General features: G+C 43.2%; 2 protein-coding genes across 21 annotated transcripts in view; both read right to left on the reverse strand.

The window, feature by feature from the left end:
- LOC135100596 (uncharacterized) overlaps window positions 1-15,291 on the reverse strand; it is a 412,487-nt gene that overhangs the window by 178,403 nt on the left and 218,793 nt on the right. The gene's annotated exons all lie outside the window — the stretch shown is intronic.
- Window positions 1-15,291, reverse strand: part of LOC135100597 (helicase SRCAP-like) — a 60,901-nt gene that overhangs the window by 41,294 nt on the left and 4,316 nt on the right. Inside the window, exon 2 of one of the 2 annotated variants that reach the window (XM_064003658.1) lies at window positions 5,676-5,879. In XM_064003658.1, coding sequence (XP_063859728.1) covers window positions 5,676-5,879 — 204 coding nt within the window. The other variant, XM_064003659.1, reaches the window with a different exon arrangement.

The raw sequence follows: 15,291 nt of genomic DNA on the forward strand, positions 1-15,291 counted from the left end.
AGAACAATAATTGAAATTACTGTTTTATGAAAATTTCCTTCTAGAACAATAATTGAAATGTGTTGAGTGATATCCGTAGACTTTTCCCCATACAAACTCATTCATTTTTTATTATTTTCTTTATCTTCTTTATGGAGCGATTGACACATACACAGCTCTCTCTCTCTCTCTCTCTCCCTCTCTCTCTCTCTCTCTCTCTCTCTCTCTCTCTCTCTCTCTCTCTCTCTCTCTCTCTCTCTCTCTCTCTCTCTCTCTCTCTCTCTCTCTCTCTCTCTTGCAAAGGGAAGGGAAGAGAAGAGGGATGGAATAGATGAACGAAGGGGAGAGAAGGAGGAAGAACGGGCTGATGAATAGAGGCAGAGCAACAATGAGGCTATTGCCGGAAAAGTGAGGGACAGAGGGAGGGGGAATGAGGGAGGGAGGGAGAGTGAGGGGGGGACGGGAAAGGGAAGGGAGAAGGAAGGGGGTGACCAGTTGGGAAACGGTGAAGGGTTGAGAGAGAGAGAGAGAGAGAGAGAGAGAGAGAGAGGAGAGAGGAGAGAGAGAGAGAGAGAGAGAGGAGAGAGAGAGAGAGAGAGAGAGAGAGAGAGAGAGAAGAGGAGAGAGAGAGAGAGAGAGAGAGAGAGAGAGAGAGGAGAGAGAGAGAGAGAGAGAGAGAGAGAGAGAGAGAGGAGAGGCAGTGGAAATGGGGATGACAGTTATAAAACGGGATATTAAGAGAAACAATAGCCAGAGAGAGAGAGAGAGAGAGAGAGAGAGAGAGAGAGAGAGAGAGAGAGAGAGAGAGAGGAAAGTATACAAATGAGGTAAAAAGGTAAAAGAGGAGGAGGAGGAGGAGGATGAGGAGGAGGGAGGGAGGGAGGGAAGGAGGGAGGAGGATTGGGGAGCCAATTGGGACTAAGACGGGAGCTTGGATGAGGAGGAGAATGGGAAGGAGGAGGGGAATGGAGAAGAGAAGGAAGGGAGAGGAGAGGACGGGGAAGGAAAGGGAGGGGAAGGGAGTCCGCAGTCCTCATGCCAAGAACTTGAACTTGAAAACCGCACTCTTTCTTAACCCGGCGGTGACTGTTTCAGAAACCTTCGTAGAGAGCGGAGAGAGGGAGAGGAGAGGTGAACGAAGTGTTGTGGGATGGGGGAAGCCTCGAACTGAGTCACTATGAAGGAGGGGAGGGAGGAGGAGGAGGAGGAGGAGGAGGAGGAGGAGGATAGGAAAAACGATGAGACAAACACTAAAGAAGAGATAATAAACAATAAAAATAAAATGAGTCATACCCACAACAATTTCAACTTCGTACAAGGAAGGGAAAACCAGTCTCACGCGGTTTACATAGAAAGTCAACTCCCTTTACGCCTCTTTTAGAAAGTCTGAATGACACTCTCAGTATTGCCACACTGCCTGCCTTCTGTACCCTTTTTTCCCCGCCTTCAACTTGGCTCTCCTCCACGCACATAAGAAGTTTAACGTAAGAAGTTTCACGGTCTGCTGGTGGCCACGTACATTAGCTGAGGGTTAAAGATGTTCAAGTTTTACGCGGCTATTTTTCACAGGAGTACCTTTTATTAATCATGGAGAACTTAAGAGATCCGTGATATGTTTTGTCTTTCCCAGGTGAGATTGCGGTGACGTGATGCCTGACGTGTGGTGGGAGTGAATTTTAACTTGTATTTTTCAAGCGGGTGTCACCTTTTATTAATCACGGAGAACCTAAGGAATTTGTAATTTTTTTTCTCTCTTCCCAGGCGAGATCGTGGTGATGACAAAAGAGTGATGTGATCTCTCTCTCTCTCTCTCTCTCTCTCTCTCTCTCTCTCTCTCTCTCTCTCTCTCTCTCTCTCTCTCTCTCTCTCTCTCTCTCTCTCTCTCTCTCTCTCTCTCAACGATTACTTTGCTAATTAACCACAATAAGCGTCCAGTCCTGTACCTCATTACGGCAAGCGATCTATTTAAGCCTTTAATTGCATATTTTCCTCCCCCATTTTCAGCCTCCCACCAATTCCTGCTGATGGAGACGGGAGCATTACCAGTGATGATGCCCGTGGTAATATCAAAGACTGCAATATTATGGATATTTTAGTTTTTGACAAGACAGTAATCACGTGTTCTCAATTCAGTGATAGGAAAATGAAGTAATAGGAATACTCGTACTATATTAAATGGAGTTTGGCCAAAGGTAGACAAATTTATGTAAAAGATGGCAGGAAAACTCAAGCTGTAACAGAATTACAGTGCCATATAATGTCTTTTTTAGGTGTGAAGGTAGTAATTTTATTAGTTACTCCTTCAGTTTGATTTTCCCTATCACTTTTCGTATTAGAGTTTGTGAAATCAAATTAGTTATTCATTGACTTATTATTTTTTTCATTGTTAAGATTACGTAGATTTTGCTTGACCAGACCTTCAGTGTCTATGAAAAGTACTGAGATAAGTGTTTAGATTACATAGAGTCTACTTTCGTATCACACCTTCAATCCTAAGATGAAAATAAGAAGAGCGTTTGGATCACATAAAATATTTACCTTTCCATATATAAATCTCAAAAAACACGGAGAGAAACGTTCAGACCATTGTACCAGTGGCTAGGCATTCCTGGTATCGGGGTACTCTCATATTGCAGAATGCCTCAGTTCCCGTGTGTGTGGATGTGTCTGTCTGTCTATGTGGTGCCACTTTCAACTCCTCTATTCTGACCACCTAAATAATTGAAAACCCCTGGAAGGTCGAAGGTTGACTGAGAAACTCCCACTTCCATTACCACCACCACCACCACTTCGGCAGGAATGTCCACTCCTGAGAAGTCGGTCCCTAACATTCCTCTTCCCTTGAGCACCGACGAAGCTAAAATATAAATAGTGAAGCTAAGGGCGTTTGCAGCGGCTGCGCTCAATTTGATGACGCCCCAACGAGATCATTAGGAGGAGGAGGAAGAGGAAGAGGAGAGGAAGAAAGAGAAGGGATATGAACAGGGGGAGCGTGAAGAAGAGCAGAAAGAAAAGGAGGCGGATGAGAGGCAGGTGAAAGGAGAAGAAGGAGGAGGAGGAAGAGGTGGAGGAGGCAAAGGGGGAGGTGCAAATATAGAAATCTTATGAGGTCGTCTTGAGCGGGTCGTGATGTTGGCGTCGCAGTCATCATCGCTCAGTGTCGTGTGTGTGTGTCTGTGTGTCTGTGTGTGTGTGTGTGTGTGTGTGTGTGTGTGTGTGTGTGTGTGTGTGTGTGTGTTTACTGGCTAAAAGTCATGCCGTTCCTATTATTAGTTCACTACGTGTTTTCCTCTACGTGTTGCGTAATTCGTGGCTGGCTCGCCGCTGTGGCCTGAGCGATGCAGGTAAGACTACACCTTTACCTCACCTGCCAAAGCCTCACCTGTGCCCTCCCAGCTTGCCACTGTTAAAAATTAAACACGAGACACTCGATAGTCAACACCTGCAAGTTACAAAAGCACAGACTATCCTTCCTTTATATAACTGCCTTTCTCATCATGATCTTTCTGTGAGTAACAAAAAATTCCAAGACTTCACCGATAAACATTTGAAATTCTTGCTAATACACGCTGCTGTTCATACCGCACACACACACACACACACCTATCTACCCATTCTACCATTCTAGTCATTCTACCATTTTCACCCTCATTACCTCCACCACTACCATAGAACACATAGTATTCCACCCATTTCATCCCATTATCACACCGCATCAGTACCCCATGTCACTACCACCACCATCACCACTTCCACCGCCATCACCTCGGCCATCACCTCCATCATCTTCGCCTCGAAACGCGCAAGAAGCAGTACCGCGTCACAACCTCTTGGCAGGGACGGTTCCTCGCGTCCCCCCTAAAGAGTGCTACCGGTGATCTCAGAGCCCCGAGCTGCCAGGCGGGGAAGTCAGCATTTTGCGGAAACCTTTCTAGTCACTATGGCCGACTTTAGGCTCGATGAACTCTGTATTGCGCTCCTAAGTGGCGGCTGAACTTACTCATTTACTTCTATGTTGACGCGTAGAATAAAAGGGATTTAAAAAGCATGATACCTGCGACGTAGCTATTAAATTAAGAAGAAAATAGGCCACTGAGTAAACATCCTTGTAACGCTGGTGCATACAAAAGTAATTTAGTTTCACAAGATCACTAGGACAAGAAAAATACGAGACGAGTGTAAATTCAATCGTTCAGAAGACTAAGGTATAAGCACACGTGGAATCAGCTATAATGTGAAGATAAGAGAGGGGTATTGGAGTATAACAGAGATGCGAGTACCTGTCGTAGGGAAGAGAACGAAATCACAAGACAAGCAGGTACTCACCCACCTGACGACTGTAGTGACATCACTCGCTGCTTACCTGCATGTAAAACACACACACACACACACACACACACACACACACACACACACACACACACACACACACGATCATCTTCATAATCAAAAAGATAAATATGCTAGATTATTATACGTCTTCTCAGTTTTATTAATGTTTCATGCGGGGGTTAGTCATGCACACACGAATTAGTTCGAGAGAAAACCCACACACCAACACATGTAGCGGACTCATGAACGTGCTGAAATGGAATCATTAAGCGCACGAGAGGGAAGATATTATTAGTCATTAGTATCGCTTCTTTGCTTCTGGCCGTGGCGGAGTGAAGGGGCGGAGGAAGTAAAGACAAGAGAGAAGAGAAACTTGAGTCTGGCGAAGGGTTGAAAAGATGATAGTAAGAGAGTCGTTGTGTTAAGTAAATGTAGAAAAGTAGCTTCTGATTAAGGGATTAGGGTAATGATGGCGCTTTCGTTATTGTTATTGTTACTGAAGGGTAAAATAATCAATGTACGGGATGGAAATAGAGGAAACTTGGGCAGAAAGAGAAGGATCAGAGGATATGTTGGGAGAGAAAATTTCTAAAAAGACGTACCTTTCTTTATTGTTATCAGTATTAGTGAAAGAATTATTTATTTAAGAGTAAAAAGGAAAGTGAAAAGAAAAAGAGGATCATAAGATGTATGTTAGAAAAATAATCATGAGAAGACAAAGCTTTCTTTAATGATAGCAGCATTAAAGAAAATTATATGATTTGTTATAGAATAGAAAACTGAGTGAAGAAAATCATGGGATGTGTGTTAGAAAGAAAAATAATTATGAGAAGACTCAACTTACATAATTTTATCAGCAGTAATGAAAAATAAATAGAACACGGAAGGATTTTTAAGGAATATAAAGAAGACTGAACGGAAGAAGAGGATAAAGATATGTATGTAGGGAAAGAAAAAATATTGATGAGAGGGATGAAGAGGGATGAAGGCAAAGGAGAGGCTACCATAGAGGAGTAGAGTATGCGGGCGTAAGATTTCAAGCAGCAACGAGTGAGATCCAAGCTTGAAAAAAAAATAAATAAAAAAATGAAAGGATCCCTCGAGAAGCGGCGCGAGTGTTAATATTTCCTGCAGATTTTCAGTAGTGAGAGAGTCAGGAAACGGCGAGGCTTCAAACAAAAGATCAGAGCTTCAAAAAAAAAAAAAAAAAAAATACGTGAAAACATAAGCTCAGCAGATCCGGGTTATAAGGCAAAAAAATAATAAAAATATATACAAAAATACTGACTGTTTGAAAAGAAAAAGAAAACGAAATGCTGTTAATACCAAAAAACTTAGAGAAAAAGCTTCAAATGCGGGTTCACCTCTGCTCGAATCTCGCTCCGGAACTCGGGGTTTGCGGGACTCTCCAGGATCCAGACTTGGCTTTACAGGACTCTTGGACTTTTCCGGGGGAGCGGGAGAGGCGTCTGTCGCTTTCCCGGAGTTGGAAGTCAGTGAACCGACTCCGAGTATCTGTTCGATCTCGTTCAGAAGAGTTGATTCATCGAGACCGAGCTCCTGCAAGGCTGTTGGGAGGAAGGTAGTGCTCTAGTGAGGAGGGGGCGTGGGGAGTGGCGGGAGGAAGAGGAGGAGGAGGTGGGGAAGGAACGGGAAGAGTAGGAGGAGTGACTAGAAAAAAAGTTAAAAGAAAAAGAGGAAGTGAAGAGAAAAAAGAGAAAAAGAAATGAGTAGGAGGAGGATGTAAAGAGATAAGCAGAGGGAAGGAAGGAATAAAAGAAGCATAAGTAGAAAGAATTAGTAGTAGTAAGAGGAGAAGAAATATAAACAGCAGGAAAAAAACGGTAGAAAGAACAGTACAAGAAACATTAGCAGAAAGAGAACGAAAAGAGAAAAAAAAAAGATTAAGATGAAGAGCAGTAATAGCAGCAGCAGCGGAAAGAATAGCAAGGATGAAACTATAAGAAAGGAAGAGAGATAAAGGGGAGGGAGAAAGGAGATAAAAGGTAAAGTGAGACAGTTCTAGGGACGGGGAGATACTAAAGGGAGAAGTGGAGGTAAAAAAAAAAAAGGGGGAGGGAGGGAGGGAGGCAGGAGGGAGGGAGGTAGAGGGAGGGCGAGACGTAAGAGGTCAGTCAAGACGAAAGCGGAAACTAAAAAAATTCTATTACTCAAATAAGCGTCAAAATTTCACTAAATACAGAAGTAAATACACCACTAGTGAATGGAACTAAAGCTAAAACGAATAATAATACAAACCCTCTAAAAACAATACTGTATTAAAAAAACTAATTGACAAACTGCTAACTGTTACAAACGCAAGCTTCCAACAAACAAAACAAACAAAAAACAAACAAACAAAAACTAAATAAATCAACGATCAAATTCCACACAACAAAACAACAAAACAAAACAAAAATCAACCTTTTTTTTGTACACAACTCAAATGATGACCAAACAACCTACTATACACATACAGTGTCGTGTATATTACAAGTATATTACAACTCACAGACCGCGGAACACGACATACGGGAGATGGGGAGAGAGGGGAGGGAAGGAAGGGGTGACGAGAAGAGGGAAGGGAGGGAATGAAACGGGCGGGGAATGAGAGGACTGAGGGAATTTGTGAGGAGAAGGGGAATGTGGGAACGAGATAGCTGCTATGTACATGCCGCTGGAAACGCGACGACAGTGGCAGTAGTGGTGGTGGTGGTGGTGGTAGTGGTGCCATTGTATTGGTGCAAATGGCGTTGGTAGTGGTAGTAATGGTTGTGAAGGTGATGGTGCTATTGGTGTAAGTAGTGATGGTGATAATAGTAATAGTGGTAGTGATGGTGGTGATAGAAGTGCTATTGGATTGGTGTAAATGGTGATGGTGATAGTAGTATTATTGGTGATGGTGCTACTGGTGTGTGGAGATGATTGTAATAGTGACAGTAATAGTAGTGGTGACAGTGGTGGTGCTCCAAAGGTAAAACAAAGTGATAATACAATAAACACTAGTACTTTTAATACCGTGAAATATTGTGTATAAATTGTGTCTGTATTAACAACCATAACATTACATACTATACCGTGGCCGTCCATGCTGCCACGGGGCTTCCCTACACAAAGACTCACAACAGAAGACTTAAGTGTGGCGAGCATGCGAGTGATGCCAGTATAGTATTAGTTATATTGAGCGTGGCTGGTGGCGACTGGTAGCCTTCCTTACTGGCACGCACGACCACCGCCCTCCTTGTTTATTTTACGACCAGGATGACGACGACGAGACGGTGAGAGTGATGACAATGACGCCACGGTGAGAAATGGCTAGCGGACATGTGAGTGAATCAGGTGAATAATGGGTGAAGGTGATGAGGGAAGGCAGCACGCACGCAGATAATATAAAAAGGTAACATAACGCGAAAGGAAATTATTATTGAAGGAAATTGAATGATGGAAATAAAGCGTGGAAGGCAATGCAGATAAAAAAAAAAAAAAAAAATTAAGGAAAAAATAAAATTGCCTGAAATGTCCAGCCTACTTTTTGTTTTCTTCACTTTTCCATCCATAATTGTTTTTATCTTAAGCAATTCTTTTTTAATACCAAATCTCCTCGTTTTCCGTCACTCGCCTACACACAACGTCCCGTCCCGCAAGACCCAAATAATGACCATACATCACACGCCTCCAGACGCAGCGACGCACACAAAAACAGACACACACACACTGGTAAGAAGAAGCAAAACCGATCCAATTTTCACGTAATTTCAACCACCTCATAAATCATTGCAATTCAAACCCAACCAGTCTCTCCACACTATCACCTTAGGAGGATTTTACGCTTATCTATCACTAAGATTTCTAAGGTTTCTGGGCCCCCTTGTCCGCTGCCTGGTCCATATAGATTCCTGGTAGAAGCAACGGGTCCCTCGAGGTTGCAAGGTCCGCCCGTCGCCCGCCGCAGCCTTGACGCAACGCGGTGCCTCCTCTGCTGCCGCTCCGCCTCGCTGTCTCCGCCGTAACCGCACCCACGCTGCACTAATTCCAGGGAAACGGCCCTCCATTCTCACAATTACGGCATTGCTCGAAGATGGCTTTGGGACTCGGAGACTGGGACACACACACACACACACACACACACACACACACACACACACTCACACTCACACTCACACTCACACTCACACTCACTCTCTCTCTCTCTCTCTCTCTCTCTCTCTCTCTCTCTTATAAGTCTTAAACGTGGGTAATGAATCTATAAACAATAACTGATGTTTAATCTCACGGCATATCAAAGTCATAGAACATTAAGCAAAGCGCTTGTACCTCCACCAAGAACAAAAATTAGCAATGATTCACACATTAAATTATCTAAGTTTGAATATTCAAGCACACGTATCCCGCAGACAAGAATTAGTAAGCGGTTCAGTAACACAAAGCAGAGTGTTGGCATACAAATGTGGCCTTCAGAATGACAAACAGATCATCGTGGCGTCCTGCAAGGCTCAGCTCATCGTCAGCAAAGTTTAGAGTTTAAGATTTACTATAAATGTCATTACTATATTCTAATTTCTCTAGCAGGCAATAAATGGGATAGGTTATTGTATCGTATGCGTATAATATAAACGGATTTAAAAATTCGATGACATGATAGAATTTAACTTTTCAGGAAAAGAATAAATAAATGAATAAATAAACTGACAAACTAAGGTCTTTAACAATAAAAGAATAAGAAAATGCTCCAAACCTACATAATATCATGAATAAAAGAGCACAGTTTACACTCCGCTCCTCCGTCTTGTATCGAAGTAGAGACTGAAGTCAATGGGACTGGTTCCAATGTTCCAAAAATCAGTAATCACTTTTCCAATAACGTACTACAAGCCAGACCACATTTGCCGTGCCTGGAGCACCCTCGCCCCTCGCCTCGTTCTGCAGTAGACGCGAGGCACTCAAATCCAGCAGCTATTCAAATTTAAGTCGAACATTCTACAACAGTAAAATAAGTAAAAACTTCCGTTTTTCTATCTCGAAGCTTACGAACGCCTCTAGCTATCGAACAATTCATATAGGTTGGATAATATTCAAAAGGTTGGATAATATCGACTTAATGTTTGTGCGGTGAAGAAAGTGAAACAATACTCTTATGGGAACTGATTAAATGTTTCAGAATAATAAGGCACTTTGCACTGGTGAAGTTGACTCACTCAACGCACAGTCAGTACTTCAAACGTAACAAATTCATAGGAAAGTAAGAAGATGCAATTAGTTGAGAGTTCCAAGAGGATACCCAGACACAAACAATAATAAATCAAATTACTAAAGCTTTACTCATTGCTGGGGCTAAAATAATCTCAAGTCTCCAGGCAATATAAACTAAGAGGTCAAGATTAACTTTCGAGTGTCACCTCGACGCTAAGAAAGCCAGCGAGACAGAAAAAAAAAAAAACACAGGCTTTCTCCTACATAGTAACATGAATTTTCTTTTTGTTTCTAGCTACACATGTAACAACTTAGCATAATTACATGTATTATATAACTGATAAATAATTAACGACAAATACACGTTTTAAAAGTTTCAATTGCTGCGTACACCTCATATCGTGGGCCTTATGGAGGAGAGCTTATTATCTATACGAGCTGGTACGATTCTCTGTACTATCTTGTTACAGTAGTAGTAGTAGTAGTAGTAGTAGTAGTAGGAGGAGGAGGAGGAGGAGGAGGAGGAGGAGGAGGAGGAGGAGGAGGAGGAGGAGGAGGAGGAGGAGGAGGAGGAGGAGGAGTAGCAGGAGTAGCAGTAGTAGTAGTAATAGTAGTAGTAGTAGTAGTAGTAGTAGTTCACCTAGTTATGGACCAACAAATTTCCTGTTTATGTTCTTCATATGTATTCTCCCTCTCTCCCTCCCTCTCTCTCTCTCCCTCTCTCTCTCTCACACCAAGGCCAGGGGCATGGCACAGCCGCCTTGGCACTGTATTCGCCTTGGTGTCACACCTGGGTCTCCAAGCGTCATATGTTATGCTGGCGAGTTTAGCTTGATTTATATCACTGCCATATTAAAATTCTACCCACAAACCTCTCTGGCTCTCTGGCTCTCTCTCTCTCTCTCTCTCTCTCTCTCTCTCTCTCTCTCTCTCTCTCTCTCTCTCTCTCTCTCTCTCTCTCGACCTGATCTTGAAGTGATCTAACCTTGGCTTCCAGATGGCATGGAATATTCGTACAGATAATTGAGTCTGAAGATGATTTTATAGAGGACTGACTTGTTACGGTGTCGTGATTTTATATCGTCCCATAGCCTGTTGGTGTAGAGTTTGTTGTCTGGCTCAAGTGAAACGCAACAGGTTCGATTCCTTGGTCAACTGAGAGCATTCTAATCTCGTTCCCTTTCAAGCTAGAACCTTTGCTCATTTAGCAGAGTATAAAAAGCGGAACTTAAACTAGGAAATTACTGTTAGCCATTAAAAAAATCTCATATTAATCACTGGTAGGTGTATGGTTCCATTACCTATATTAGGGCTTAGTAAAGTGTAAGGCCGCTTTAATCCTTAGTCATTTAGTAGGATAAAGAACGGGACTTAGATCGAGAAACTACTGCCAGCCATTAAAAATATCATTGTCACTTTTAATAATCATTGCTAAGTGTATGGGAACATTTCTACCTCACAGCTGGGTATTCTACAAGCCAGTGACTGAACCTAGACGTCCTAAGCCATCGTTATGTGAAAGAACTATTGTTAGCCATTGAAAAAAAGAAAACATTACTGTCACTTTTAATAATCACTGGCAGGTGTTTGGGTACATTATATTAGGACAGAGCATATTACAACCTAGCGACTGAACGAAAACCCCCTAAACCATTGTTACGTAATAAATGGCTTAAAGTTCCTTAAATAATCGTCTTTCCATAGAATCAAATAAGGTAAAGAACAATAACAAGAATAATACGCGAATGATTCTTTATAAAGGTCACCAGTAGCAAGAGCGTGACCCGATATGACCTACAGTGCGATCCAACTGACCTGTTTTCAGCAGTGATGTTGCGAAGGAGGGAAACAACAGCTTAAACAGAGGAGCGAGGGGAAAGGGGAGAAGAGAAGAGAAGGGAAGGGTAGCGAAGGGGACGAAATAAAATAACAGGGTGGGGAAACTTAACGACAAAAAACACGGGGGAGAGGGGACATGAGTATAAAAGTCCATAGGAGTGGAATATAATCGTATATGAGATTGTCTTTAGGGTGAAGGGGGACGCAGTGGAAGAAATAAAGGCAAGTATTAATCAGGCGAGGTAAATAATGTGAAAGTAATTTATAGACGCGGGAATTACGATGATGATTCGGAGGGAAATGAACGAATGGAAGGGAGGTGAGACGAATGCACCATTAGAGAGAGAGAGAGAGAGAGAGAGAGAGAGAGAATGGGACTTTCTTTCCTTAATATCTTACACTAACGCACTAATAGCTTAACTAAAACTTATTTAATTCTTTCACATCAAAAGGTTCTATGTAATGCATCACTACTCGTATGTTATGTCCTTCCCACATACAGACATTCCTTCTCCCCTCCGTAACGTCTCCCCTACATTCCCATCATCATCCTTTAGTTCAATCCATGAAAAAAAAACTCCCCTAACCTCTTCTGCCGTAAGGCCATCGTAGGCACATGTAAGATAATTCATTTTACTGCTATGGCCTCTGTGCTGGAACATTGTGGAAAGATATGGTTTGCATGGACACGGAAAGAGAAAGGGATAAGAGATTAACTGTCTTTTCTAGGTTACATGACTATTCAAGAGACAGTAACACATAATACAAGGGTCTAAAACTTTAGTGATCATAGAAACTGGTGTCTGATCTAGCGGTGAAAGAGTTAAAATTCACTGCACTATATGAAACTGGCTTTGGGCATCTTGAAAGGGAAACACATCGGCCTCAATCCTTCCCAGTGGACCTGCCTCGTATAACTCAACCTTCACAGTTTCGCTTAATTGATCACTGGAATACGCAAGACAAAGTACTTCTCTCATATTGAAAACAAATCTTCCATTCATCCCACATCCCAATCTATCGTTCCCCATACACCATCCAATACCTCCTTCATAAGCCTCCACACAGGCACGCCACCATCTCTCTCCCCCTCATTGCTCCCTCCATCCGCCACCCATAGCTTCCTCTCAGCCTGCTTCATCTGCCTCATCAGTCGTCACTCCAGCTCTCCACTTCTTGTCCACGTTGTCTGTATTTACTCTGTCTCGTCCGTAGGGAAAGTGAGAGGAAGATAGATTGTTCCCTTTTTTGTGAGGGGAAAAACGGGGGTGAGAGAGAGAGAGAGAGAGAGAGAGAGAGAGAGAGAGAGAGAGAGAGAGAGAGAGAGAGAGAGAGAGAGAGAGAGAGAGAGAGAGAGAGAGAGAGAGAGAGAGAGAGAGAGAGAGTAAATAATTGAACAGGGCCATCTGAAACACACCTCGCTCTCGTCTCGCTATTTCTCGCCATTCTTCGCCAAAAATGAGACCCAGGTGAGGGGAGGCGGCCATTGTCTCAACGCCACGCGAACCACAACGAGTCTACGCGGTGTTTTCCTTTTCATCTGGGTTGTGTTTGCTGCAATTACGCTTCAGTGCAATCTCCATTAATTTATTTTGATTACACGTCCGCCATCGACAGAGAGAGAGAGAGAGAGAGAGAGAGAGAGAGAGAGAGAGAGAGAGAGAGAGAGAGAGAGAGGTGACGGATAAAGCAGACATACATACAGACAGATAACTAGATAAACAATAAGAGAGATAAATAAAAATATGCTGTGAGAGAGAAAGATATAGACAAATAGATATATAAAGGTAGAATCTCTACCCCCCCCTCTCTCTCCCTCTCTCTCTCAAGCCATATACCATTTTCCTTGCAGTCTAAACCTTCACATAAATTAATTACCCCGCGCACAGGTGAGGCACAAGCTTTGTACATTAATTAGAGGCAAGGAAGGGAGCACAGGCGGCCAGGTGAAAGAAACACAAGCCGCTGAATAAAGCAACACAGGGAGAAAAGGGACGAAAATCAAAGGAAAAGGAAGAAAAATGGTTCTCTCATGTACCTATCTGTTATTCTCTCTCTCTCTCTCTCTCTCTCTCTCTCTCTCTCTCTCTCTCTCTCTCTCTCTCTCTCTCTCTCTCTCTCTCTCTCCCTATATATTCATTATTCCCTGCCTGTGTGTCTTCCTAAAACAAATCGGGGTAGAAATCTCTGTACATTCATCTTGACTCTCCCCCTGAATTTATATTTCTCTCTCTCTCTCTCTCTCTCTCTCTCTCTCTCTCTCTCTCTCTCTCTCTCTCTCTCTCTCTCTCTCTGAATACACGTCATGCATCTAAACGCAGCACTAAGAACAATGTTGCCAGGTATTACAAGGAAACCCAAACACTACAAGGGTGACGAAGACAAGGTAACGTGATACTGGCTCGGTGGTGGTGGTGATGGTGGTGGTGGTGCTGATGGTGGTGGTGGTGGTGGTGGTGGTGGTGGTGGTGGAGAGGAATTTCCCTTATTTTTGTGTATTGTTATTTTTGGAGAGTGATATATTTCTGTACGAAGAAGACCAGAAGGAGGAGTAGGAGGAGGAGGAAGAGGAGGAGAAGGAGGAGAGGAAATGTGTGGATATCTGAGACATATTTTGCGGAATTGGAGAGAGAGAGAGAGAGAGAGAGAGAGAGAGAGAGAGAGAGAGAGAGAGAGAGAGAGAGAGAGAGAGAGAGAGAATCGGCATTCCCTTTCTCTGATGCTGTTCTTTTTCATTACTGTGTCTCCGCCCTCTCTCTCTCTCTCTCTCTCTCTCTCTCTCTCTCTCTCTCTCTCTCTCTCTCTCTCTCTCTCTCTCTCTCTCTCTCTCTCTCTCTCTCTATACCCGTGCTGTTGATTCATTTGTTTCTATTTGCTTGTTTGTTCATTATTTCGTTTTATTTATGTTGGAAATCACGTTTTTGTTTGTCATGAAAGTTTTTGTTTTGTTTGATTTTCACTTTGTCTTGTATAGACGTTCTCTCTCTCTCTCTCTCTCTCTCTCTCTCTCTCTCTCTCTCTCTCTCTCTCTCTCTCTCTCTCTCTCTCATGAAATCACTTTTTTTTTGTTCATTTGATTATACATAGTTTTTACATCGTGTGTGTGTGTGTGTGTGTGTGTGTGTGTGTGTGTGTGTCTGTACAACGGGGTGTCTGTTTATGTGTCTATTTGTCGCTGCGTCACAAGCAACAGGTGTAGGTAATTATAGTCCGGACCATTCACTTCCTCGGTACCCGCACACACACCTTTACCTGTGCACCAGAGAGAGAGAGAGAGAGAGAGAGAGAGTTATATACACAAGCCACCACGTCCACAAACATTTATCTCTCGCAATGTCGCTCACAGCTTGTTGGCCTTTTTCATGTTGTCTTTTCTTTTTTTTTTTTCCTCGGTTATTTGGTTCAGTAATACCGTGGTTGGTCGTGCGTCGTGGCAGTGGTGAGGTGCTCAAGGGCGGCCCCATCCTCTCTCTCGTCCCTTCCTTCTCCTCCTCCTCCTCCTCCTCCTCATCTTTATCTCTCCTTCCCGAGGCGCCAGAAACGACCTTGCCAAATTCTGAAGTGTATAATTTGTCGTTTGTAATTTTGTTTATCGACTTGTGGTGTTTTCCTCCTCATCTCTCCTCCTTATGTTGGCAACACAAGTCTGTCAAGGGGGATAGGGTGAAGGGGAAGTATTGGGCGACAAGGTGGTGGTGGTGGTGAGGGGGAATGGAGCTAATATTATCCTGGTGATGCTGACAGGTGGAGGGGCAAGGCAACCCCACGCGTGCGCACGAACGCGTGGGCGGGAGCACATACGTACGCACCTAAACAAGCACAAACACGGACAGACAGACAAACAGACAGACAGACAGACAGACAGACACACACACACATCAGAACGACCACCTAGCCAGTGAGCACACATCGCTCGTATTTCGGACTCGAGTCTGATGAAAACTTGTCATT

Source organism: Scylla paramamosain, chromosome 5 (genome assembly GCF_035594125.1).
Source record: "Scylla paramamosain isolate STU-SP2022 chromosome 5, ASM3559412v1, whole genome shotgun sequence".
Lineage (NCBI taxonomy): Eukaryota > Metazoa > Arthropoda > Malacostraca > Decapoda > Portunidae > Scylla > Scylla paramamosain.